This window comes from Salarias fasciatus, chromosome 7 (genome assembly GCF_902148845.1).
Source record: "Salarias fasciatus chromosome 7, fSalaFa1.1, whole genome shotgun sequence".
NCBI lineage: Eukaryota > Metazoa > Chordata > Actinopteri > Blenniiformes > Blenniidae > Salarias > Salarias fasciatus.
In genome coordinates this window covers 17,539,585-17,565,946 of record NC_043751.1, presented here as the reverse complement: position 1 = coordinate 17,565,946, position 26,362 = coordinate 17,539,585, and the positions used below count along the sequence as shown (strand labels likewise).

Sequence of the window (26,362 nt, the reverse complement as noted above, 5' to 3'; positions counted from 1 at the left end):
ATAAAAGGCTTTTTAAACATTTTATCAAACTTTGTTGTCCAGTCACTGAGGTTAGTAAACAAGAAAGAAAAAAGCTGGCTGTCACTTACATTGCTGTGGTGGCCATGTGGAGTTTGTTGAATCACAGAAATCACAAGCAAACCAAAACACTGTTAATTTTCTTTCGTGAAAAACTTCATAGTGTTAAAAAACAACATGAAAGAATTGTTAGAATGTAAAAAAGAAAAAAAGAAGACTTACTCATCATCTGACATTGTTGCAACCTGAAAAAAGCAAGATAATTATAGGAAAAAACAATCCAGGAATGAGGAAAAGATAAATTTATATGTTAAAACAAGTCACTTATCTTTACATTAGACTGTTTTAACTGCAGCTGGCTTTTATAAACCAGGCTTCGAGAGCAAAGATCTTCCAAAAAGAAGATGGTTATCTCCCCCTTTGGTTTAAGAAACATGAAATAAATAAATAATCTCTTGTTGTATCTCAATTTGAGGTATTTTTTAAATGTCTCTCTTGAAAATACAAATTCAAAATCATCCCAATTATTTGAAAACAATTTGCTTTGATGACAATCTGACTGGTATTCTGAAACACTGAGAGAGTGAGTGGTCTTCATGTTTTTTGCAGCTACGTTCACAGCTGGTGTAGGCCCACCTCTCAGATCTCTGTCAGAAATTATTGATCTGTCATCAGGATTAACAGTAAAACTCTCCTGTAATCTCAAAAAGGTTTTACTGCCAGATATTGTTACCTCTTTGGAGGAGAGGATAATTCAACCCCCCCAAAAAACAGAGAAAAGGTTCTACCTCAAATGACGAAATAAAGTATTTAAAGTATTTTCCATTTTGTTGCTTGGATCCAAAACTGTCTCATTACTTACAAAAATGTCAAATGCACAGAGACTATTCATTCATACTCGTGATTTTGTTCATCATAATATCTAAACAAGTCTAAATATCATTTTGATATACACCCTCTGCCTGAAAAAAACAAAAACAAAAAACAAACTTGACAGGTCTTTCTGGCGCCCAGCACCAGATGTCACGTTACTATATTCAATAGGCTAACCTTTCTACTGCTATGCCTGCCATCCACACAACACGGAGCACCGACTCACCCTGACATTATTATTTATTGAGCAATTTAAATATCCATGGGAAGTTTAATATTAAAAAAAGTATCCTGTTATAAACTGTATGTGGCAAAGGGTTCCAACTTTTTTTTAGTTTTTTTTTTTTTTATGTGAGAACATACACCGTTCGAACACAGAAACACTGCAGAAAACCTAAAATCTGTTTTGGGAAAAAAAAGAGAGAACTTTGTCAGGTGTTTAATGTTGTGCCAACAAGCGTCATAATTTTCAGTAAACTGACCAAGAGAACAACAAGCCTCATACCCAAAGGAGCGTCATCAGTATGATGACAGTGAGAAATGTATGTTGTGGTGTATTTATGATTATTATTCAGTGAACCTGCTGCACAGTATGTCTCAGGTCGTTCACTTGAGACTGGTCTGGAAAACAAACAGCACTGCTGAGATTCAGTCACAGGACGCCTCTTTGATGTCAGGTGGCCGCGTTAACTGCAAAGCCAATATTTCTCCTGTTTGTTACTGGGTGTTTACAGATTTATGTGGGATTTCTGTGAAAGCATGTGGTGGCTGTTTGGACTGTCATCACCTCTGAAAAGGACCAAGTTTATGATTATTACCTTTTTTCTAAGTTGACCTCTTGTGTTTATATATGAGACTTTAACGCTCTTAAAGTTCCCCTTTCTGAATGTAATCATTCTTGATTATAATAAAACAGATGAAAAAAGGTTCCTTAAATGTTTTTTTTTAAATCCTTAAATCATATTTTTTTTCTTTTTGGAGGCACATAGCTGTTGTCATCCTTTAAAGGTCGGAAAGTGTTGTCCTCGGTGGTGTCACCATCGTCTGACTCCTGTTTGGTTTATGGCAGAGTGACAATATGTTTTGTGAGGCCACGTGAACAGCAGCATGCTATTTTCTTATATAGCATTAGGTTAAACAAAGCTACATCTATTTTAGGGTGAACACTTTCCTCAATGACATTTTGCACAAATTCTACACACTCACACTTATAATATCTAAAATTTAATCCTAAATACATTCCAGCTGTATAGGGAGAAAATGGTTTAAATAAGTCCATCGAAGAGGAGGTCATTGTATTGACACATATAAACAGTCACGTACATGTAACCTAATATCTCCTCGCGGTGCCAAGGATGGCACAACCATTTGTCTTCATAGATGCATACATGCTAAAAATACCAGCATATCTGTCTCTCTCCAGTGGACACAAGTGACAACCTGTGGGCTCTGTGATTTAATTCAAGCAAATCCTTTTGGCACAAGGGTCAAAATGACAAAGCGCATAGGATTAAGCTTTTTACAAAGCGCAGTAAAAGACAATGTATGCTAATGTAAAACTGAGTGGAAAAAATGTAGGGGTTTTCTTCTCAACTCTTTCTAATTACAAAATGTTTCAAGCAGCTCTTGGTATGAATTGAGCAATCATCTCCTACAAGTCACAACAAATAGAGTTATAAACAAAACGCTTCTCGGAAAATGACGTGTTGAATTTGGTTGAATGAAATAGTTCACTTTAAGCAGTCACTGAGAAGACAGCTGACTTATTTAGTCTTTTTCTCAGGAAAAAAAACAGCTCACTTGAAATTTGTCTGGAACAATCTTTCCTGAAGCTGTTTAAGAGGAAAATAAACTATCATAGATCATTTGTGAGAGTTCTGGCTGTCTCACCAATTGCTGAGTCAAGCATATTCATCATTACCCTGGAAGACAAAACTATTTGCTTTTGATAAGAAAAAAATACTCAGACTAACATTGGGTAAAGGGAAACGTACACCCTGGACAGATTGCCAGTCCATAACTGCGTAAGATTCAGTTCTAGGAGGATTTTATGACCTATATATAATTTTACTTTCTCCCAAATAAAGTAAACAGACATAATATGCAAATAAGAGTGCTATGAATTTGTGCTAACAGCTATTAAAAAATTGTACCCAACTATAAAGTGTACTCAATGAGTAAATTTGCTCACGAAAAGAGATGAGAAAAAAATTCTCAAGTAAACTTAAACTTTTTTTAAACTAAACAGTGCAACTGATCCTTTTTAACCACATCTAACTGTAGTTTCAATGTGAGGCATTCAATTCAATTGACTTGTATGAAATTGTTCAAACACATTATTGAGACTTTAAGGGAATTCCCTCTTCAAATTAAAAGCTGACTGGTTATAGGAAATGCACACCTATGTTTGTGCAAATATAAATTCTTACTGTGGATGGACTCAGCAGTCAGTTGTGGTTTCAAAAGTAAAAAGGACTTGTGCAAAATCAGTAACCATTTCTGGTGACATTTAAAAAAATATTGGAAAAATGAAAATTTGCAGACTTTAAGATTTCTGTTCCTGACTATATAAAGATACAATATGATGAAACATTTTATGTAGGTGGAAAAATCAAAACAAAAACTGGGCAAATCAATTTATTGATCAGCTAAAATTAACAACACCTCACCCGGGGCATGAAGGAGATCGTCACTGCGCATGCGCACACAAGTCTTAAAGATGCCTTTTCTGACCACTGTGATGAATGCTCTCCCAGCAAGTTACTCAAGTGAATTGCCATACAACAGACTAAAAATCTTCTCGTTTCCTTTTTTTGTGTTTATTTGTTTCAAGCTTGCCAAGGAGAATGTATAAATAAACATTATCTTCCATATCTTGAATGGATATGAATTGAGCGCACGATGCGCATCGGAAGTTTGGATGAAATTCCCATTTTACGAGGATACCTTGAAGGCAGCACAGTGTAACCCCTGACATCTCATTCATCATCGGTTTCATCGTTGTCACCCCAGCCGTCGGTTTCACGCGCTAACCGCGCGCTCCTGGAGCGACTAATAGGTGGACGTTGTCACTCGTACACGTGTAGCAGTGTCTGTATTATCGTACAATGTGGCGTTTTCTGTCGACTTAAGCAATACTTTCCCGTGAGGTGAAGCGTGAACCAACGTCTCGTGGTATGGGAGAGACACGGAGGTCAGACGAACGGTGGGCTGTCAGCAATTATGTCGGAGTAAAACGAGCCTACCGCCGCGTTGACAGCTGTCTATCCATATTATAGCACCGGTAAGGCTAATAATGTGTAAGCTAGGGGCAGTTGGGTTCCTATGATGTTCCGTAGGTGGTGGCTTTGCTGCATGATTTGTAAAAACATGGCCGATCAGGTAACTAGAGCTAAAGAGATTTTGACTGCAATGCAGTTAACTTAAGTGGCTTTTCCTGCTAGCTTTGCTTCGCTAGCACTCTCTGGCTAACTGATAGCTGCTGTCGTGTTTTCAAACGCCTGCTAAATATATTCTCTCTGGTTTCACAAGCTATAACAGCGATTAGATCTCATTCCTTGTTTAGCTGAGGCAAGTTAGCATGCTTGCTATTGAGCTTGTAAACACAGGAAGAGACTGTCCACACTGTCAACAACACATGCCCTCTCCTCGGTTTGAACTGTGACAGCAGCTCTGGCTGGTGCCACTTAGAACCTGAAAAACTGCTGATGCATTCATGGTTTGGTATTTATCTTCAGATCGACTTCAAGTTGAATCATGCCTGGGAAACTGAAGGCCAAAATAGTGGCAGGACGCCACTTGCCTGTGATGGACAGAGCTAGTGACCTGACAGATGCTTTTGTGGAGGTGAGTGAGGACACTTTGAATGAATCCATTCACTTTGGTAACAACATACAACACCAATATATCAGAAGATGTTCCTTTTACAATCATTCATTTATTATTACAATTCATGAAAGTCATACAGTTTTTTTGAAATATTCTAATGTTTGCAATTTTTTTATGTTTTAAATATGAGTTTTGGCATATAGATTATAGCTATAGATAACTGGGGGAAAAACAATGTACTCTTTCAAAAGTAATCTATTTTTTAAGATGCACTTGTAGATATGCATTGTAAAACAGAAAATAAAACTTGCTGGCATGTTTGTGTTGTTCAAAAATGACATAGTGTATATATTAAAGCCTATTCTTTTTGCGATTTCATTATATTTTGAGTAAAAATGTTTTTCTACTGTTTGTCTTTAAATTGTCTTTGAACTTTTCCATCTTGGATTTATCTGCTGGATGTTTTGTGGTTTTATATTATCAGGTCTTTTTTAAACCTTTTTGGCTCAGTTGAGCTGTTGACATTATTAGAATTATTTCTTTTTGAACTCCAATTTTCTGATTCTTTTCAAGTTCAGCATTGATTGAGTGAAGTGAAAAGTCCAATCATAATCCCCCCGCTCTTCATATGTGAGTGGTAATCTATGCACTTAAACATATATTCTTTTTACCCCAGGTCAAATTTGGAAACACAACCTTCAAAACAGATGTCTGTCCAAAATCTCTCAATCCACAGTGGAATTCAGAATGGTTTAAATTTGAGGTAAGAAGATCAGGAGTGCTGTTGTTATTATTTTAGTTACATAACATAATGCAATAAAGAGTGCCCATAGCATCACTGTTTCTGATCTCTCTTGTTGACGGTGCCCTTTTTTCTCCTCTCTCTTTTTTTCCTAGGTTGATGATGAGGACTTGCAGGATGAGCCTTTGCAGATTACAGTATTGGACCACGACACTTACAGTGCAAACGATGCTATCGGCAAAGTGTACATTGATATCGACCCGCTGCTGTACAGTGAGGCTGCTTCTGTCATCTCTGGCTGGTTTCCCATCTATGATACAATCCATGGTACAAGATTTTGTTAATCGAACTGTGATAATTCCAGCTATAATTCTCACTGTAATTCCTTCCTTCATTGTTTTTTCCTTTATTATTTGTCATCAGGTATTCGTGGCGAGATCAATGTTCTTGTGAAAGTGGAGCTCTTCAATGATTTGAATCGCTTCAGACAGTCATCATGCGGAGTCAAGTTTTTCTGCAGTATGTGTGACTTTATTATTAGTTCACATTAAAATATTTTTCATTAGGATCACCAATATGCAGTGCATTAAAAATCCAATCTTATAGAATATTGTAATTATGTTGTTTAATTTCTTAACTTGATTGTCCAATGTAGCTTAACAAGAATGCAACAACAAACAACCTGGAATTCTGATAACCTGCACATTATGGTAACTCCTATGCAGCTCCTTTAACTGTGTGGTTTTTTTGATTGTGCACAACAGCAACGTCCATACCAAGGTGCTACCGAGCAGCTATGGTGCATGGGTTTGTAGAGGAACTCGTGGTGAACGAAGATCCGGAGTATCAGTGGATCGACCGTATTAGAACTCCCCGAGCGTCCAATGAGGCTCGTCAGAGACTCATTTCCCTCATGTCTGGTAAGAATATTCAGATTCATTCAAATGTAATTTTAGGGACAGGAATTGTGTTCTCTCCATTGTCCTGTCTTGCTAACGTGGCTATTGGTCTCTTCAGGGGAACTGCAGCGGAAAATAGGGTTGAAGGTACTGGAGATGGGTGGGAATGCAGTGGTGGGCTACTTGCAGTGTTTTGACCTGGAGGGGGAGTCGGGCCTGGTGGTCCGGGCCATTGGAACCGCCTGCACACTGGATAAAATCAGCTTCGGAAGTGCACCCAACACGAACACACACACGCACCCGAACACAGCTCCTGCTTCTAACGCCTGCAATTCTCCTTCAAAGGATGGAAAGGAGTGAGTATGAAGCAACAACACAAGCATGAACACTATCTTTTTTGTGTGTGTGCAAGTTTCACTGTAGAAGTAGTTTGTAAGAATGAGCAGCGACTATCAAATCAGTGTGTGCATGAGAGCGAGCGTGTATGAGCAGAATGTACTGTATATAAGTTTGTGCCCAGCCTATCAGTTACCCCCTGTGTGTGTGTGTCTCAGTATCTGTAATATCCCCTCACAGTTTACGTCTTGTGTATTGCATCGGAAAACTAACAGCACACTACATAACCTGAGACACACACATGTACAGTGCACACACACACACACACGGCCATCCTCAACCCCCCTCCTCCCTTGTCTGTTCTTTTAGACCCCTCTTGCATGGCTTTCCGCTCTGCCACTGCATGTTCTAGTGCTGCGTCGTTTAGTATCTAGCACACACGTGTTCTGCTCAGCCTCTAACCTCTCACTTTGTTCTGCTCTTCCCTGCTGTTTGTGTGATAATCTGCATTTAGTACAAACATAACTGTGCTCGACTGCATGTGTTCCTCTTTTTTGCAATTTTGAAGCATATTTCACTGTCACTGTATGCGTGTTTGATTGTGTGTATGGGGATGTGAGCATCTTTCATGAAAAATTTATATAATGGCAAAAATATTTTCTAGAAGTGATATAAGCTTGAGTGATCAGTTTTTAGTTGGCAAATCATTTACTAAAGTTTTCGGCCTTGTAATGGGTCAGAGGAAAGATGTACAACCCAATATTGGTGTCATTGCCCACTGTGTTTTCTTATCTTGTACAATTTGCAGACAACTTTGACCCTTATATTTGGCCTTTATACTCTTATTAGAAAAGCTGCTTTTTTTTGCATATATAGTACAGCTGTCTGATCAGAGACACTCTTCACCAATGGGGAACAACCAGAAACTCATAATTCCCTTATCTTGAAAGTTTAAGTGAAAAAGAACAAAAGCACACACACATCGCACAATTTTTGACAATTCTACAGCCATATAATCCAAACAGATCCAGGCATGTTGATCATAAGAGGGTAAATCTCCTCTGTTGAGAGACTGATGCATTATGTGTCCAATCTTTTCATAGTGGAATACAAAACATGCATTAACTCTATGGGGGGAAAAAAAGAAAATCACAACTTTGTGAGTGTAAACATGGAAAAGTGTTGTGATCCCTTTTGTATTTTTTCATTCAAAGCTGACATTCATTTTGTTTAATAGTGTTTGAATGATGCTCCTCTGAACAACCGTCACTCACTGCAGTGCAGATGTCTCGTTTGAATTAAGTATTATTCGTTTTAGCTTGGCTAAAGCCTCCTTTCATCACCTTCCATATTGAGCTGACATTTTTATTCCTCTGACCTTCACACAAGTAATTTAGCTTTAATAAGTACAAAAGAAAAAGTCTATTTTTTTATAACTCAGAATTATCCTTTTTTCTCAAATTATTATTATTATTTTTTTTTTGCAGATTATTGTGAACCAGTTATCTCTTTTGCCATAATGGGGGCTGCTTCTTCTTCTTAAGCAGGGATCTATTTTTAAACTCTGTATCCAGGCTAGACTCTCTGTGACTGCTTATTATTGTGCCTGTTTGAGCTTTTGTCTCCCATTTTTCGCTGTGTAGATCCTTGATCTGTGTGTGAGACTGTGATCTGTAGCTGACAGTTATGAACGGAGTTTCCTGTGGCTTTCACATGACTTTAAATGGCATAACAGGGCAAAAAGACGGAGTGTAAAAAGCCCCTCTTTTTGCCGTTCTTTTCCTTTTTTGTCTCCTTTTTCACTGTACTGCAATGTCGTGTTGTCTTGGTTCTTGTGTGCATCTCTTTCTTCTTCTTCTGCCTACATTTGGATTGGTGACGTTTCTCACTGCGTGTGTCCAAATTGGTCCCGCCTCTTTCCCTCTCTCTCTCTCTCTTTCTCTCTCTCTCTCTCTCTCTCTCTCTCTGTGTGCTGACTGGCCCAGGTCTCCCCTTGCCCACGGATGCCGCTCCACCCACAACAGCCCCGTGCATTCGGCCTGCAGCTCCCAGAGACTGTCCCAGAACTTCTCTGTCTCTGTCCCCACACTCATCTTCACTGGTACGCAGAGGCAGGGAAGGGAATAAGTGCAGGGGAAAGCGAAATTTTCAAACACTAATAGATGAGGGTGATGCTTTTTGAGAAACAGTGAATCATATTTGGCTCATGGAGGGAACGATGGCCACACAGCAACATTTCAGCTGGAATGTATGCAAAAGCACCCAGGAAAAGAAGTCAGGCAGACCCGTTTGACTCTGTCAAAGATTAAACTCTGGGGGGGAAAAAAAAAAGAAAGAACCCAGAAAATTCTTCCGCTTGTCTTGTGCCAGTTTTTCTGGGATGGGCAGTCGGGGTTTCCCAGCTGCAGCTTCGTGCATTTCTGAGGAAGGGCCTGTGATCTCCCTACAGTTACCTGACCTTTGCTTCACTCTACTGGGACACGTGCTTCAGCCTGCCTCCCTCTGTTGATTCTGACCTTTTTTGTGTTTTGCCGTGTTGCTTTCTTTAGTTACAGTTGTGTTTCTGTGTGTGTATATGTGCGTGTGTGTGCTTTTTCTTTTTTGCTTTTTCACGCCTGCCTTATTTTTCGTTCTCCAGCCATCCATAGCACCCGAGAAGCACCTAACCCATAGCAAACAAACCGCACATTAAAAAGTCCCCTGACCACCCAACGACAACGCCGACCCACCCTCCCACACACACACATACACACATTCAAACGCTGGGAGGTTGTGGTGGCGACTGACATGTGTGCGTGTATGTGTCATGTTCTCCTGGCAGGCCGGTATTTGGTGAGGATCTGCCCTCGTCCTCCGGCCCGCCTACCCCTTTCAGAGCCCTCCCCACCTCCTCCTCCTCTCCTCCCCCCTTCTCTCCCTCCAAGCCATGCAGCCGCCAGTCCTCATCATCAGACACAGACCTCAGTTTGACGCCCAAGACGGGTAAGAATACTTGGCCCCGTCCCCTTTTCCCACTCTCATCCCTCCCTTCTCCCACACTTCACTGTGGTGCTGCTGTGATGGTCTTTTTTTTTTTTCTTTTTTCTTTCAATTCATTAAGTTATTTTATTTACATTTTCATTTTTAAAGTTACGTCATTGTAATTTGTATTGTAACTATTTAGCCATGTTCTGCTCCTCACCTGTCCTCAGTGGCCTGGTGTGGCTTCTTTTTCACACACTTCATCTAAAACTAATATCATTTTTTTTGTAAAAATTCTAAACATGGCTTGTGTGGAAAAAACACACCAGATCTCTGTAATTCTCAGTCCCCCCTGATGTTGTAGTAGTAGAAGCACTGTGTCTCATGGGAACTGTTGTGGATCTAAGGTCACATCTTCATTAGCAGCCATTATAGTTAATCATTGAAGAAACGGTAAGTTTGGTTAAACTCTGCCCCAAGAACAGCTTGAGCACACATTAGCTCAATCTTGTGCCTTAAGAGCTTTTATGAAACTACAGCCGTGCAATGCCCTCAAAAATGGACCAGCAGTCCCCCAGTCCACCTCTGCTTTACTCTCTTTCTACACTTTTACCTTTGTTTTTCAAGTTTCCTTCTCAGTTCTGTTTTTCTTTATCATCTAGCTGTTAATGTAGCCCCCCCCCGTTTCTTTAATTTGGTTTGAGCTATCCTTCCTTCCTGCATCATGTCCCTCATTTCCATTTGGAATGAGACGCTTCTTTCCTCAAACTCTTAATTAGTTTGTCTGACGTAAGAAATAAAATACCAGCTATGTGTTTTTAATAGTTATATAGTAATAAAAAGTATAATAATCAGTCATATAGATGGCATTTAGGTCCAGTCAGAGTGGTCACTGATACCCCCCTTTGTTTTGTTGCTGGAGTGCTGGGTCACAACTTGGACCTTCGCTAGAGTTGATGCTTGTGGTCCCCACACTGATCAGAGTTGCAATTTTATTGATGGTCAGTTCTTAAGCTGCGGCTGCAACATTCGACACAAGCACAGTGTTTTTAGCTTTCTTAGCACAAACAAGCTGAAAATTATCCTGCAGGTGAAGTAACAGCCAAAAAGAGTGAGCAAGGCTTACAGATTAACCCGAAAGGAGCTGCTTGTTGTGGTTGGCTGTTGCCTCAGATTGTGAGTTCACATTTATTAATATGTTAATAGATTTAGCAGAAAAAGTCAAGACGGGGCAACTCCGCTGGCAATACGACAGCAGTCACTACATGCATGGTCAGTTGCTTGAGAGCTGTAACCAATGAGGGGCCAGTGAGCCCCGGCCAGGGGAAGCGTAATGCCTAATATGCTACTGAACAGCAAAACAAAGTTCTTACGATAAATCCTCCACTAAAACACTGGATCACTACTTCTCTGACTTGGTCTCTTTATCCTTTGATACGCTTCTCCGCATCCCCTCTCCTCTTTGGTTTTTGTGTTTCTGCCCATCGTGGCTTTCTGTCTATTCTCAGTATATGTGTTTTTCTGCTGGACAGTGGACCCCCAGCCAGTGAGACGCAGGCCTGGGATCTTTCTCTGCCCCAGCTCCCCCACCCTCTCCACAGACACCCTGTCCCTTCCTGGTTCTGGCTCTGTGGTCTGTGGCCACGGCTCGGCCCCCAGAGCAACCACCCCGCCCCCTCCCTCCACCACCCGCTCAGACTCTGCCTTGCTGAGAAAGAGCGTGTCCTTCACTGAGGACCTGCTGCTGGCAGCCTCCGGTATAGTAGGACTGCTGTGTGTCATCAAGTAACCAAAGCTTGTATGGGTTGAAGTGTTGGCGTCACGGCTGCGTATTGGGTCGACAGGAGCACGCAGTTCACACTCAGATCATCCTGACGGGTGTTAGCAAAAAAAACATTAACTCGGCATGCGTGCTGTAACTGCCCAGAGCCCAATGTGACAACACTACTTGTCCCCTCCTGGATTCCTCTGGCCCAGCATGTGGTTTGATGTGTGTCGCACCTGAAAACACGGTTAGAGAAGGCGGAGGTTAAGGTGAAGCAGATTGATTTGCTGATTTCTGAAGTAAGTTGTTATGGGAGGTAATGGATGCTTACTTCTCTTGATTTGTGAAAATCACATAAATTACAGTGAAATAATCTACATTTAGAATAAGAATGGCATTTCAGTAAACCTGTGTATTGAAATTGACGACATGCTCTCTTCTGTGATCAGGAATGGGCAGCGGGGGCAGTGCTGGCAAGGAGGCAGGGCCCCTGAAGACTCTGCTACGACAGCAGACTCAGACTGCTCTTGAGCAGAGGGTACGGTAAAACCCAAAACACATGCTTGACACATACATGTATTTGCTAGTTTATGCAGTATGACCCTATAATGTGCTGTAGATTCTGAACCGAGCATGGCAGGTTTAACGACTTTGCTCTAAGACACAGTTGAAGTGTTTGATGAGCATCCCTGTTTCTCTACATGAGGGATCACACACTGCTTTTCACATATTTGCATGTGAAAGATCTGTAACGTACATGGGAATAGGTTCGTTTAAGACCAAGTAACGTTCCATCTCTCTGTCCTCTTGACCACTTGTGCTACTCAGGGAGCGTCTTCCTCTGGGTTATTTTTAAACACCAGGGTATGTTCATCTGTGTGGCATTCTTTTTTTCCTCTTTCTCTGCCTCTCTCTCTCTCTCTCTTTTTCTCGCTCCACCTTTCCCCTCTCACCTTAACCAAACTGATGGCCACCACCTAGTCTTATTCAACTCCTAACCCGACCCCCTTCCTCTGCTGTTTGTAGATTTTAGAGGGTCTATGCTGGGTTGAACAACATGGCAATGGGTCCTTGTGTGAGCCTGTTTGTTTTGCTTGGTACCCACCCCTCCCTGAAACAGTCACAGACATGTTAGGCGGAGGGCCGGAGGCTAGGAGTTGTTTTCCCTTCGCGCCTGAAGGGGTGTGTGACTGTGTGTGAGTCGTCTTGATACTCGTGTTGAAAACCTCCGTCCTTTTTTGAGTCTGCGTCTGGCTTCCTGTGTCAACAGCAGGAACGAGCACACTCACTTCATCAATTCATCCCTGCCTTCTGGCTCTTAAGTGGAAGGACCTGTCAGTCAAATAAGCTGCTTTCTTCCATTTGTAGAAGCCCCGGAGAAGAAACTAGTGATAGTTCTGCCTGATTTCTGCCCACTGTAGCGTTCATCACAAAACCATCGTGCATGGTTGAAGATCACTGCGTCTCCCGGGGTTTTCTGTCTTCAACATAGATTGAATATCAAGATGCAAACAGGCATTTTATGTAACTGTAGCTCCTCTTGTGAGTGATTGCATGGGTTTTGCATCACATTATTCGACTGGAGGCAGAGGGACCAGCTGCCCTGTTCACTGAACGAGAAGCATGTAAGCCAGAATACTGATTCTCTGCTACAAACAACTTTGTCTGTGTGTCCTTCACTCTCACCTCCAAACCCTACATAATGCATGTTCATATAGAGGGAACTGAATGAATCACTTAGGTAGAATGTGGAGAAAAAAGTTCCGCAATATATTTCTTAATCTTCACGTCTATTTAAAAGTGTTGTGTGGAATGCAGCGAGTAGGGCATTCCTCAGGGTAAGACTTGCATGGGTGGACTCCATCACACTCAGTCCTTACTGCATGTTGCCACTTATCCTGATGCGTTTGTTATTTTAGCCGACACAAAGCTGTTCAGTAACTAGTATTTCCTTTTTTTTTAAGGTGGGCTTGATTTTTCAGTTTTTGCCTGAATAATGAGTAAACAAAGATCATATTTATTCCAAACTTTGAAAATGTTTGCTGTTACTCTTTTAGATGTCATTTGTTTTTGCAGCTTTAATGCAAACTGTAGAAACCTCAGGAATTTATGTGCCATATCTACAGTTCTGTGGAAAAGTAAATCCTAATAAACATTGTTTGTGATTAGCATTATTTTACAAATAGCTTAAACTTTTGCTCAGTGCTTTATATCCAGTATCCGTTATCTGTACATTTTATTCTATTGAAATGGTTGACAAAAATCATCATTTTAGTTAATAAACTCTCACATTATTGAAATATTATACAGACATTGTTGAAAATAACATCAGTTTTATTAATAAGGGAGAAAACTCAGTGCATACTCACAACAATGTCAGTAGATCTGATAATTAAACAATAAGAAATTCCAGTGCCTGTCTTTTCCTGTTGTCAGTGACACAGCTGTTTTCTACTCGCAGGAGTTCCCCTTCTTCACCTTGACATCCTTCCCACCTGGTTTTCTGGTTCACGTTGGCGGAGTGGTCAGCGCCCGGTCTGTAAAATTACTGGACCGTATACACAACCCTGGTGAGCTCGGCACACACAAACACATCATGTCCATTGTCCTGTGAAATCTGAGTGAGCTCCTACATTGACCGACAGCGTCCTGTGGGTGTTTTTGTCTTGTTGTCCACTGGCTGTTAGTCAATGCTACCCATTATTCTCTTTGTGTTGCAAAGTTTTGCCGTGTGTGGTCGTAGTCCCAATTCATCTCACTGTTTGGAAACGTCACGTCGAAAGACTTCAGTTATGTACGAGTCTTAAAGTAGGTGAAAGCTGTTCCTGGTCGCACTGAAAGTCCGCTGCTGTGCTCGCAGCAGTTTGTAGGACATGAATGTGAGGACAGGTTCTCATTACTTGTATCACAACAATTTCTTAGATTTGGACTACTTTCACCTCTCTGGTTAGGCAGCGGCTGTGTCAGGTGTGTGTGTGTATGTGTGAGTAGAAACTGTTTGGTGTGTTGTGTGTTCTGCTGCTGCCCTCTGGGGGTGGAACGGTGCATGGCTCCAACGTGTTGCCTGCTACTTCAGTTATTTGATGTTGTTGGCTGCAGGTGACAATAAAAGATGTCTGCTAATATGCTCTGCTGCATTGAGTGATCACACACATTGTTTTAATCTGTGCTGCACCCCCTCATTTTCAGCTGAATAAACCTTCCAGCTAGATTTGATTTGGTGACAGTCATATATTTGCAGAGCTTCCTTCCTTTCCAGGTTTAAAATTCTTCTGAAGCTTGAATGTCATGAATCGTTAAGAGTTTTAGAGGAAGGGTACTGCTGATCATTATGGGCTAGTCAGCATAAGCAAGGCTCTTTTCAGAGGTGGACAAGGAAATATGAGCTACCTCAGAAAGATTATGGAATCTCTGAAGAAATCAGTTTTCTCAGCAACTTTTCCCCGTGTCAAACTCAAACTGGAAACATATGAAAACAATCATTTTTGTGTTTTAATGTCTTTCATTAAAGAGTGTCATGTACAGTGCAGAATTATGACCACTGTTTTTTTTTAATATCCAAGCTCTGCATCGTGTTTTTTGCTGTTCAGCTTGCTGAACCATTTCTTCCTTAAATAAACAACTTAGTTGTCTGTTTACACACACATTGCACACAAAATCAAGCAAAAAAAAAAAAAATCAAGCATAAAAAATCAAGCACAACACAGACGAAGAAAAAAAGGCTTTGCTGAAAGTTATGAATTTTTTTTTTGAGGGGGGGTGGGGGGGGCAGTTTGGCTATTCACAACAGACCAACACAAACCACAACTCTGACATATGTTCTGTGATGTGTGCTGAGCTAAATAGTATTTTTTTCTTTATCAGTCAGGAATCTGCTGACAGTCAATAAGATATATTAAGCAGTCAAAATGTCGATACTTTGGGATAAACAGCACTGATTCAGCGCTTCAGAAGACTGTCCTATTCTGTGTTCGGTCTGTTTTAAGCACTTTGTTCTGTTCTTTTTTCACACTGCCATCAGATTTCACAAGTATACCAAAGCGTATTTTACAAGCACAGGAGTCCATTTGTTTAATGCCAGGGTGCAGGTGACTGTCCACATGTCCTTAAATGGACCATAGTGATGCAACAGTGGAATGAGTGCCTCTTTTTATTGGATCAAACTGAAGTGCAAAGCCTAAGTCCGCCTGATAAACTGTCTACTGATGTAACCTGATTTTAAATTGGTCTTTTTGTTGTTTTGGTTTTAAATTCAAAGCAGCAGTACTTAATGCTAACACATAAAAAAGTAATGTGCATTTATTTTTAAAGTGGTATCAAGAAATACTAAACATTTTTGTAGAAAGACTTTGACGTGAACACTGTTTAAAATGAAGCTCAGTAGCTGAGCATACACATCAAACAGAAGCGTCAGCTGCATGCATCTCTCAGTGTTTGATAGCGTCTCCTCCTCCTTAGGTCCTGTTACAAACTGTTGCTCTCAGCCTGAAGCTTCTACTCATCTCTGTTCTCCTCTTTTCTTCATCAGTCTTCTTTGAGATTGTTTTAGTAGGCATAAATTTAGCTCGTCTCTGTACGGTGAATGTGAAGTGCTGTCTGTCTTTGCGTGGTGACTGTGGAGTGCTGCTGTTGTGCTGTGCTTGTTTGTTAGACTGTCTCTTCTTTTCTTTTTTTCTCTCTTTTCTGTACTAACGGTGTGTTCTGGCCCAGCCTTGGGTAACACGCGCTCATACAAACTGCTAGACTGGAATAGTGTCACTGCAGGTATTTCCCCCCTTTTACTGCTCTCACCCAACGGAGCGATGGCAGCTCAGTGAAATTAAGTGCACGATGCCTCAAAATCAAACGGGTTTTTACACGTATTGCTAAATAAATGCAAGCCTGCCTGTAAGTACGCAGTTGAAAACAAGTGAGTTCAGTGAGCTGCCATCCTCTCTCTAATCTGTGTGAGTGTGTGCTGAACTGAGTTGAGCATGTCCCGTGTCCCCACCCCACCCCATCCAGCCTGGCCTGGCTATCCCCCCCCCTCCCCCCCTCCTCCTCGCCACCCAGCTCATCCTGCTGCACAGAGGAGCTGCAGCTCTTCCCTAACGTTGTCCCAGTGCTGTTTCTAACGCTTCCCGGACTGGCATTGTGGTCAAACCTGTCTAGACCAGAGGAGGTTTAGGAGGTTTACTCTGTGACATAAACAGCCACTGACTGGGCATGTGCATTCCTAACTCACTGGGCCGTATTCATACTGGGAGAGAACGGAGGGATGGATGGATGGATGGAAGGCCGATTGAAAGGGTGGGTGACATTTGAGATCAATTCTGTGAACTTGGGACGTAGGTATAGGGAGAAAAAAAAAAGGAAAGCGTTGGGGCACATTGGAGGTATGATAACTCACAATTTTCTCACATAAAACTGTACTACATTTGATGGACTCTGGAAAATGAATATGGCCCTTCTCAGCCCATGAGCGTGCACATGGTCATAAGCGTGCACGTTGGTGAGCCTGTGCCTGTATGACATGCTGCTTCTGGTTTTAAAGGAACCCACTCTGTGGGCCTGATGCCTGACCATCAGTCATTCTTCTTCATCTTTTCAGTTTGAGCGCCCATCCTCCCCCCCCCCCCTTCTTCATTCGTCCCTCCTCCTTTTTCTGACACAGCAGTTGATTTTCTCTCTCTTTCTGTCTTTCTGGGGCTCCATCAGCATGTTCCCCCTCCCAGGGAGTCATGGGGTGCGGCTCAATACTCTAATGTTGCTTTCCTAGTGACCAGTGTTAGAAACCTTCAGCTAAAACACGAGTAAGATTCAAATCTGTTGTTTGAAGATGACACTTTTCTGATTGTTGTTAACATAGAAAAGCCTCATGAGACTATTGAAACACACCCGTGGTTTAGCCAAAGTATGATGAAGGCTCAATTCTTTTGAATTTTACATATTTGTAACTTGGAGAGGAAACAATTTTTCATCCCAGCGAGCAGGAGCTTCATTAAATCCCATCACAGCCAGAATATGTAATGGCCAGTGGCTGTGTTTCTTTTCTGTGTCCTTTCTATTAGTGCAGCTGACTGAAAGGAGACAAAGAGAAGTAAAGAGAGACAAACGGTTTTAGAGACCATAGAGATGAGGAATGCCACTGAGAACACACACCACTAACTACTGGAAGCGATGACTCTGCCTTCATCATCATTCTCAGATTCTCATCAGCAGTTTTCTTTGTCACTTTGTTTTACAAACTGATTTTTTTTTTTTTTTTTTTTTTTTGCCTTGCTTTGACACCCTTTTAACACATTATTCATCGGAAAACACAAACTGCATTGTTTGTTGTTTCTTTCTTATCTACAAGTCAAAAGCAGTTAGATTAGGTAAGAGTCGAGACACAAATCTGCAGATGCAAGATTTGTCTGAAATCTTCTGTTAGCGTGTTTGAAATTTTCAAGATTTTTTTTCTTTTTTCATCTGTGTTTTGTGTCGGTGTACTATCAGTTAGATTTCAGTTTGAGGTTTTGTCAGGTGCTGCACACAGTTTGCAAATGTTTTGTTGAAGGTCGATTTAGAGCGTTTTGTTTTGCAGATGAGCCAGAGACGCGCGACGCCTGGTGGGAGGAGATTCGCCAGGAAATCAAGTCTCATGCCAAAGCTCTCGGTTGCCACGCTGTTGTGGGATACAGTGAGAGCACGAGCATTTGGTATGTAGCTCACTCATGAATATACAGACGGTTCGGTGTTCTACTTCCTTTCTCCTTTGATCTCGCGTGTCTTCTCGCCGCAGTGAGGAGGTGTGCATTTTGTCAGCGTCTGGCACAGCAGCCATCCTGAATCCTCGATACATGCGTGAAGGTTGCCTGGACATAGGAAGCACCGACCACAGGTTATTTACGTGTGTGCAAGTTTGTATAGGTTTAATTCAAAAACTGCGCAATTGTCTTAATTCCGGAATTGTCCGCACATCTCCGATTGACGGACAGTGATCCAATATGCTTCATCTCAATTTCCAGGTTTGAGGAGCCGTCTCCGCCGAGCTGCGGCTTCTGCCACATCCCGTACGATGAGCTCAACATGCCATTTCCTGCCCAGCTCACCTATTGTTACCACTGCAGACGGCAAAAGGTAGAATGTTCAGTTAATCGTTCCCCCAAAGTGTTTGAAATGTTGAAAGAGTATGAAATACAAACACTTTTTTTTTCTCTCTCCAAGGTTCCAGATGTGCTTTTCACAACAATTGATCTTCCACCAGAAGCAGCTGTCACTGGAAAAGGCTGCCTGATCCAGGCCAGGTAAAAAAGCATTTATACAGTCAGCGTATTTAATGGACCTCAGCATATCTTGGTCAGGACGACAACTGAATGTCATCATAACTTTAATTCTCGATGTTAAATATGTTCCAGACTGTGTCGCCTGAAGAAGAAAGCCCAGGGAGAAGTGAACGCGACGGCGATCTCCAACCTGCTGCCTTTCATGGAATACGAGCTGCACACTCAGCTGATGAATAAACTGAAGCTGCGGAGCATGAACGCCCTCTTTGGCTTGCACATCCAGATCAGCGTCGGGGAGAACATGCTCCTGGGCCTGGCGGTAGGCCCGCCATTTTAAACCTTCATTCATGTCCTCGGTGAAACTCTGTCCTGAGGTTGTTTGTTTGCAGTCTGCAACAGGAGTATACCTGACGGCCCTGCCTACGCCTGGAGGCATCCAGATTGCTGGCAAGACCCCGGGTGACCTGAGCAATGAGCACCACGTCTTGACTATTCAGAAAAGGATCAATGACACCATAGCCAAGAACAAAGAGCTCTATCAGATAAACCCTCCGGTGAGACACTCTACACTTGTTTTCATAGTAAATGAAGTATTGAAAGTGGAGCTTGGCTTTTCATCAGAGTAGATTCAGTTTTCAGTGTTTTGGATGTAGCACTGCATTAGTGAGGGCGTCATTTGGGAGACTGGCGTTCTCTCATTTACCTGCATCTCAACACAATGATTATGTTAAACTGATATTTTATACGGATATAAATCTGTAATTGCATTAATTTTTCTGTATTGTTGTAAGGCAACTAGTTTGAAAAGAGTTCAAACTATTTGAACCTGTGTATTAGACACAGTGGTAATCCTATACAGGCACATACATTTCGGGGTGTCCGCTATTCTCTGTTGTTAAAAACATGTACGGTAATCTTGTTACACATCTTATACAGCCTTTTTCTGTCAGTATTCAGTCTGTTCTATGTGAATCATGAGAAACTTACCCATCTTGTCTTTCTTTGATCATTAAAGAAATTATTTGCCCTGGACCCTGAGGTGTTCTGCGGCACAAACATGGTACTGAGCATGTCAACCTTTAGCTGTGAGCCACAGCGAAGCATGACAAACAATTCACTCTATTAATCATGACGCTCCATCACCTGTCGTACAACTGTGTAACAGCTCCTAACTGGGGACTTTCTGGAACAGGGTGATGGGGAACCAACATCAGATTCACTTCCCAAGGCAGAAAGTATCTGTGCACTCAGCCCAGTCACGCTCTCATTTATTTATCGTTAGGGTGTGTTTGTGTCACTCATTATTACTTCTCCAGATTCATGATACAGTTAACACAGTGCGTGTATGTGTGTGTGTGTGTGTGTGTGTGTGCGTGAAAGTAAAGCAGACTGAGTGACTGTGAGCATGTGGAGTGTTACTAACGTAGTTACTCTACTACCGATGCAGATGTGGGATACAGATGTGGAGGTGGTCTGGTGTTCACTGTGACGTCCAGTCTGCTCACGCGCTGCGGCCTTTTCTCTGCAGGAGCTGACGGAAGAAATGGTGGGTTCTCCGATCCCCGAGCCGAGGCAGCGGTCCAGACTCCTGCGCTCACACTCGGAAAGCTCGGACGAACTGTCAGAACTGGATCTGTCCCACGGAAAAAAGGATGCCTTCGTCCTGGAGGTGTGTGTCGATACCAATCAGTATTGATTGGGAGGGAGGTGGAGGAATTATTAATACCTTGGGGAAATCTACAAGAAGAATCTAAGACTCAACATTAAGACAGATTAATTAAAATAGTTAAAAGTATTTTCATTTTCTTCCTCTGACTGAAATTAAAAAACTGCTTGGATTTTGGGTGGAACAACAGTCGATATTTTCAATTTGTACTGCTGTTGTATGCACTCATTTCTATAAGAGGTAGTCACTGTTTACACTTTTACCGTAGATTGATGATACGGATGCTGTGGAGGACATCCACTCGCTCCTCACTGATTCATCTCCTCCTACAGGTATGTGGATGCAATAACTCTCCTGCAGCCGCAGCTCATCGTCACACACGCCACGTGCTGAGTCATTAGTCTCTTCACTAATTTCTCTGCTTTGTTCTTGCTGCTCCCTCGGTTTTAGGCTTCTACAGCTGTAACACTGAGATCATGCCTGGGATTTATAACTGGACTTCAGGAATACAGGTACAACTGAAATGAGTGCCTCAATTAAAACTGTTCACACGAAAAAATAAAATGTGCCTTTTTTTTTTTTTCTTTCTTTTACGGTGTCCCAGATGTTTACATCAGTGAGAGTCTTTAGATTGAGCCATGCCAATCTTACTAATCAAGGCTTGAACAAGATCTTCACTGACCTGTGTGAGAATCTGCTGAAGGTAGGAGATGTGTTTACACCGTGGTCTTCACACCGCCATGCCTATACTGTATGCTCATGCTTCACATGGCTAATGCATCCTCTTTGTTGCAGAGTTTTTACTTTAAGCTGCGCTCGATGATCCCCTGCTGCCTTTGCCATCTCAACTTCACTGTCGCCGTGCCAGAGGATGAACTCATACAGGTGAAACATTTCAGGATATCTCCTTCACAAAAGCACACGCTGCGTCTCAATAATCAAATCCTTATAAATTAACTTTCCTCTCGTCCGTGTCGCTCAACCCTCAGGTCACAGTGACGGCAGTCGCCATGACCTTTGACAAGGATCAGACTCAAGACAAGCTGACTGACAAACCAGCCAACAAGGGTCTGTTTCAGAATTTTTGTTTTTTTGTTGTGACTGGTTTTTTTTTTTTTTTTTTTTTTTTTTAAGTTTGATGTGATGATGGACATTTTGTTGGAAACATCTTGGATATGCTTCATCATTTACATGCATTTCATTTATTATATTTAACCAGTTATTTGCTGTTTTTTTTAATTGACTTTTTCTGGGATATAAAGGAGAAATGTATAAGTGAACGCTGCTGGATTTTTTTAACTATTTCCAAGCCATTATCTAAAAGGTGATAATTGACAGTGTTGCTCTAATAAGTGATCTTCCACAAGCTAATATTTAAACTGCATACAGAGATCCATAAAACACTTTGAAACTATTTCCATAGTGATGAAGAAGAAACCTTTCAGGCTTCTCCGAATAGTTAAACGTCTTCATGGAACATTTATGTGATTGAGTGCATCTCTTCAGGTTGCGGTGAAACTGAGGAGCAGCTGCAGTTTCCTCTGGAGTTGTGTGCAGACTCTTCATCAAACACTCAGCCGTCGTCCAAAGTCTCAGGTATTCTTTAACCGCTTTTTAACCCCCCCCCCCCCCCTCCTTCAACGACCCCCTCAGCCCCGCTTTAATAACAGGCATTGCTCATCTCCTCCACTAACACCTCAGGTACAGTCTCTTTATTCACCCCTGCTGCAAAACTCTGCCAAAACCATCTGATCGTGGTTCGATCAGGTAAATAAACAGTGGCGTGCAGTAGCCCTGGGTGCTTTGTTTTGCTGTGGTCTTAGACGACAGTGTGCTGTTGTTTAGCTGAGACGTTGTGCACGTGAAGCAGAGTGGTTTTCCTTCCAGAATCGAAGACATAACACTTAAAAAAAAGGCAAGTGCTGAAAGAGGATTTTGACGTAGTGAACGTTAGGGCTGTGATGAGGGTTGAAGGTAAATAACCAGAGCTGGTTTGACTTCTGAGCTGAAACCATGTGGCTCTCTGCTGAATGTAAAGGTGATCTATTGTGTGTGTGTGTGTGTGTTCGTATGTACAGCAGGTGTTCCAGAGAGCACCGCCGTCTCATCCAGAGGTAAGTGGCCAACTCATCCACAATCTCCCCCGACCCGCTGCTAAAACTACTACACTGCCCTGTTTTGACTTTTCATCCTTTAGTCTCGGACAGAGTTATCCTGCACCGCTCCCGAACCTCATCCAGTTTTATTCTTTTCTGTTCTTCTGTTTGTTTTTTGTGTCCTGTTGTGTTTTTTTTTTTTTTTTTTGTTCTTGTTGTCATTGTTGTTGCGTTTGTATATGTTCGGGTGTGGGCTGCGTGTGTGTGCGTTTCTGTGTGTGTGTGTGTGTGTGTGCGTCTGTGTTTTCTCCAGCTGCCTCCGTTGATTACGGTTCCTTTGCAGACAGATGCAGCACCTGGCTAGAGCTGCTTAGGCTGAAAGCTCACACCATAAGACGAGGATCAGTTAAGACAAGTAGGAGGACACAGTCTCTAGCACATCCTGGTGATCATACCCACAAATACAGAACACAGTCTTGTGCACACGCACACGCTGACATACACTCACACACCCCTCCAATGCATGCCGCTGGGGGGCGGAGCATTGTAAATCCAGCACTGGCTTTCTCGAGCTCGAGTGTGAAAGAGGCCCCGCCCCTCAGAGGGATCCACAAGCAACTGCTTGGCTTTAAACAAAAAAAAAAAACAAAAAAAAAACACTGATCCAAATGGAAACGTTTGCTTCGCACTCCGTGCATCACTTTTCAACCTCCCTCTTGTGTTAATCTACATGGATTTGCTGCAATTCAACCAATTACCCGGATTTTCTTTCTTTCTTTTTTTTTTTTTCTGCTTTTGCCTTTTTGAATCGATTCAAGCTGATTTTCCAATGATTTGCGAAGCTTCTGATTGAACTGTTTTTCAACACCATGTAATCATGCCATGGTGATGGTGACAGTGTGACAGTGCCTTCCTGCTAGCGCTAGAATGATTGTCAGTCCTGTGCACAGTCAGGATAACGGGTGGCTCTGAAAGGGCTCTCGGTCGATGGATGTTAAAGCCACACCAGGTAACTTCTCAGTGAAACGAAGGGAGCATCTTTCACACTCCAGCTTGTGTACATGTGCTCAGCTCATTAGCTGTCTGTCACTCTCCGTGTCTCGGCTCTCGATCTTTCACAAGCGCCAACAAGATAGGAATATCCTCTCATGTACTTCACTGTTAAATACTGTACTCGCACCTGTAAACAGCTGTGCCCAGGTCTGTGTGTCTGTCTGCAGACATCGTGTAACTGTCTTGCTTGCTTCAGTCGCATGACATGCATGGCCGCGCACGCTTCCCAAAAGTGATTGTTTTGGCGTCACGCACACATGCCACTGCATGTCGACTCACACATATGTCTGGCATACACAGATGACTAACATATGGATATGTAAGTGCCCACCTGCCACTCCTGCTCCCCCAAACACTAATAGGATTGCATTACTGCATGCATATTTCACTTCTTTCTTTAAACCTTGTATCTTTTTCTTCTTATTTTTTTGAATTAGCAACATTTTTGAGTGTCTTCTGGTATCTCTATTTCCTATTTGCCCCTCCTCTCCCTCTTGTGTTTCCGCTTCCTCTCTCTCTCTCTCTCTCTCTCTCTGTCTGAACTTGTAGTCTCGTCGTTGGAGCGCAGCAGTCCGCTGCCTGAGGGACGCTCCCGCTCGCTGCGCTCCAGCCGCTCGTTCGGGGGAAGCTCGGTAACCGTGGTGAAGATGACGCCGCTCTCCTTCCTCCCCGGGACGCGCATCATCAAGTACCTTGGGATCATCAACATGTTTTTCATCAGAGAGACGACGTCATTGCGAGAAGTACGAGCTCCACTTCCTCTGAACTCTCCTCACATGAGCTCACACGACACATATAGGTGCCTCTCAAAGAAATCTGTTTTTCAATGGTTTTCCTCTTAAAACAAAAAGTGTGTGCATGTTTGCACTCTGCAGGAAGGCGGCGTTAGCGGCTTCCTCCATTCGTTCATAGCAGAGGTGTTTGCGATGGTTCGAGCCCACGTAGCAGCACTGGGTGGCAATGCAGTTGTGTCCTACAGCATGAAGGAGTGTGTGTTCATGGAAAACCCAAACAAGAACCAGGTACTGACTGCCGTGTATTATCTCACCTTACAGACTGTATCGCAGTGTCCTTGAGCTTTATCCCTATGCATTTCTTTATTTCTTTAGGCTCAGTGTCTGATTAATGTGAGTGGAGATGCGGTCATCTGCGTCAGGGAAACAGACCAGGAAGCAGCAGCCTCCGTGACAAACATCGGCCAGACGTCTGGAAGTGGAACTGATGGGGCGACATGACAGTGAAGCTCTGCAGGAGATGCTCTCCGATTGAAGAAACTATCTCAGTCTAGCCGTCCAAATCTGAATGATCATTTGCCTTAAAACTCTCTCAAACAAAACCCAAAGGTTTGGACAAAAGTGATAAAATTCCTAATGCACTCGGAAACTTAGTCTGTATTAATGTGGGACAGATGGCTGTTTCTCTTTATGTTGTTTGTGTTTAAAGGGAGCATTTGTGCAGAAGGTATGGATTTAGATACTTAAGAATTCGGTGATTTGAGAGTATTTACAAAACTTGTGGGTGAAACTCCCCCGAATCAGCCCTCTGCATTTAGTTCTCTGTATTCCAGCCATTTATATTGAAGTCACCCGACGACTGCGGTACAGCGGCCATCCGTCTGTGTGGGCATGAATGACACTTTAGGCAGCTAATAATAATTTGTCCATCCACACATAGCAGACTTCATCCAGCAGCCATACTAAAAGGGACATGCTTGTCAACAGCTGGATGATTTCAGTACAGCCAGTTTTCCTGCAGTGTTCGCTCCTGTTTATTTTTCGGTAACTTTCAGATTGAAAGCCTCTCTATTTCCGATCTGATTGGCCTGAGTCTGTCTCATGAGAGTATTCGGATTTCAACAGACTGGAGCTTTTCCTGCAAGTTCAGTTTGCATTAGAAATGGATGCTGGGTTTCAAATAGTTGGAAATATTAAATCTGTTGGCTTTTTTTTCCCTATCTTATTTAGATTTTGTATTGAAGTTGTTTTGGGAATATTTTTTACATTTGGTCACAGTATTGCCCAAAGACAGTAAACCTGTAGACATGACTTCTTCCAACAAGATTAAAATCCTGATGATTTGTCTTGTTTTTATTTATGAGGACAATTTGAAAAACTGGCATCCACAAAAACAAACAGGCCAAAATGTTCCCTGTTGAGATGGAACATGTACTCTACTTGCTCTTTTTAATTAAAACTACTAGAGTTTATTAATTTTTCTTAAAATGATAAATCCATAGTAAGTCTGATTTCAATAAATTTACTTGTGGTGTGAGTGGGGATGATGGTGATGGGTATAATGTCAAATGGATTTAAATAAAGCTATAGGTTGTAATAAAAGCACCAAGGATGTGTCCTTGGATGAATTTTATGAGATGCTTATGTTTTATTAAAACCATCAGATCTGTGTTTTGAAGCTACTCCTGCCTCTCATGCGATGTACTTCCTCTTCTTGATGAATCAAAAAGTTTGTGTCAAATTTCCTAAAAGTTTGTGGAGCTTCGTCACTGTTTCTTATGATACTGATGTTACAGGTTATGCTGGAAAAAGGGCATCTTTCAGTGTTGGCGCCCCCTGAAAAGACACTGTGTAAATGTTCTCATGAATCAGATTGAGTATTTTTGTAACAAAGATTTATGGATCTTAGAGCTCACTTTGCTTGTGCAATGAATTCACGATTTTCTTTTGAGTCACTGTGTTGGAGATTTAGTGGTACTCTAATCATTTTATGTGATCAGTTTCCTATATTTGTGTCTAAAACTTGAATGTATATACTTGGATGCTTTGGCTTTTTGATGGACAGCATGCAGACCAACTTTTTATTGCCATGAACCTGTATGCTTGCCTGGTAAGTCTTGCACAATAAACTCAAGTCAAACCAA

At 42.0% G+C, this 26,362-nt stretch overlaps 2 protein-coding genes and 1 long non-coding RNA gene across 6 annotated transcripts in view; 1 reads left to right on the top strand and 2 right to left on the bottom strand.

Moving 5' to 3' along the window:
- tnni1c (troponin I, skeletal, slow c) overlaps nucleotides 1–352 on the bottom strand; it is a 1,868-nt gene extending 1,516 nt beyond the window's left edge. The window contains exons 1-2 of the mRNA XM_030095356.1: nucleotides 244–352; nucleotides 90–93 (exon numbers count right to left, since the gene is read on the bottom strand). Of these exons, the coding sequence (XP_029951216.1) occupies nucleotides 90–93; nucleotides 244–254 (15 nt within the window). The 5' untranslated portion in view covers nucleotides 255–352. The remainder of the gene's footprint in view (nucleotides 1–89; nucleotides 94–243) is intronic.
- The window catches only part of LOC115391242 (uncharacterized), a 20,410-nt gene extending 3,048 nt beyond the window's left edge, over nucleotides 1–17,362 (bottom strand). Inside the window, exons 1-2 of the long non-coding RNA XR_003931754.1 lie at nucleotides 17,248–17,362; nucleotides 4,430–4,440 (exon numbers count right to left, since the gene is read on the bottom strand). This is a non-coding gene — a long non-coding RNA (uncharacterized LOC115391242). The remainder of the gene's footprint in view (nucleotides 1–4,429; nucleotides 4,441–17,247) is intronic.
- On the top strand, nucleotides 3,861–26,362 carry c2cd5 (C2 calcium dependent domain containing 5). Of its 4 annotated transcripts, XM_030095349.1 has the most exons (30): nucleotides 3,861–4,174; nucleotides 4,629–4,737; nucleotides 5,396–5,482; nucleotides 5,617–5,788; nucleotides 5,885–5,980; nucleotides 6,226–6,381; nucleotides 6,479–6,716; nucleotides 9,518–9,678; nucleotides 11,872–11,960; nucleotides 12,251–12,286; nucleotides 13,884–13,992; nucleotides 16,133–16,186; nucleotides 17,988–18,102; nucleotides 18,186–18,293; nucleotides 18,412–18,523; nucleotides 18,611–18,690; nucleotides 18,802–18,988; nucleotides 19,059–19,223; nucleotides 20,198–20,338; nucleotides 20,604–20,667; nucleotides 20,786–20,847; nucleotides 20,940–21,038; nucleotides 21,131–21,220; nucleotides 21,325–21,403; nucleotides 21,842–21,931; nucleotides 22,414–22,449; nucleotides 22,775–22,846; nucleotides 24,034–24,227; nucleotides 24,360–24,506; nucleotides 24,594–26,362. In XM_030095349.1, exons 2-30 carry the CDS (start codon nucleotides 4,648–4,650, stop codon nucleotides 24,717–24,719), a joined length of 3,255 nt encoding a protein of 1,084 aa, XP_029951209.1. In that variant the 5' UTR covers nucleotides 3,861–4,174; nucleotides 4,629–4,647; the 3' UTR covers nucleotides 24,720–26,362. The 4 variants fall into 4 exon arrangements, with proteins under 4 accessions (XP_029951209.1, XP_029951211.1, XP_029951210.1 ...); XM_030095351.1 differs by lacking the exons at nucleotides 12,251–12,286; nucleotides 16,133–16,186 and having other exon boundaries at nucleotides 18,186–18,284; nucleotides 22,745–22,876; XM_030095350.1 differs by lacking the exons at nucleotides 12,251–12,286; nucleotides 16,133–16,186 and having other exon boundaries at nucleotides 22,745–22,876.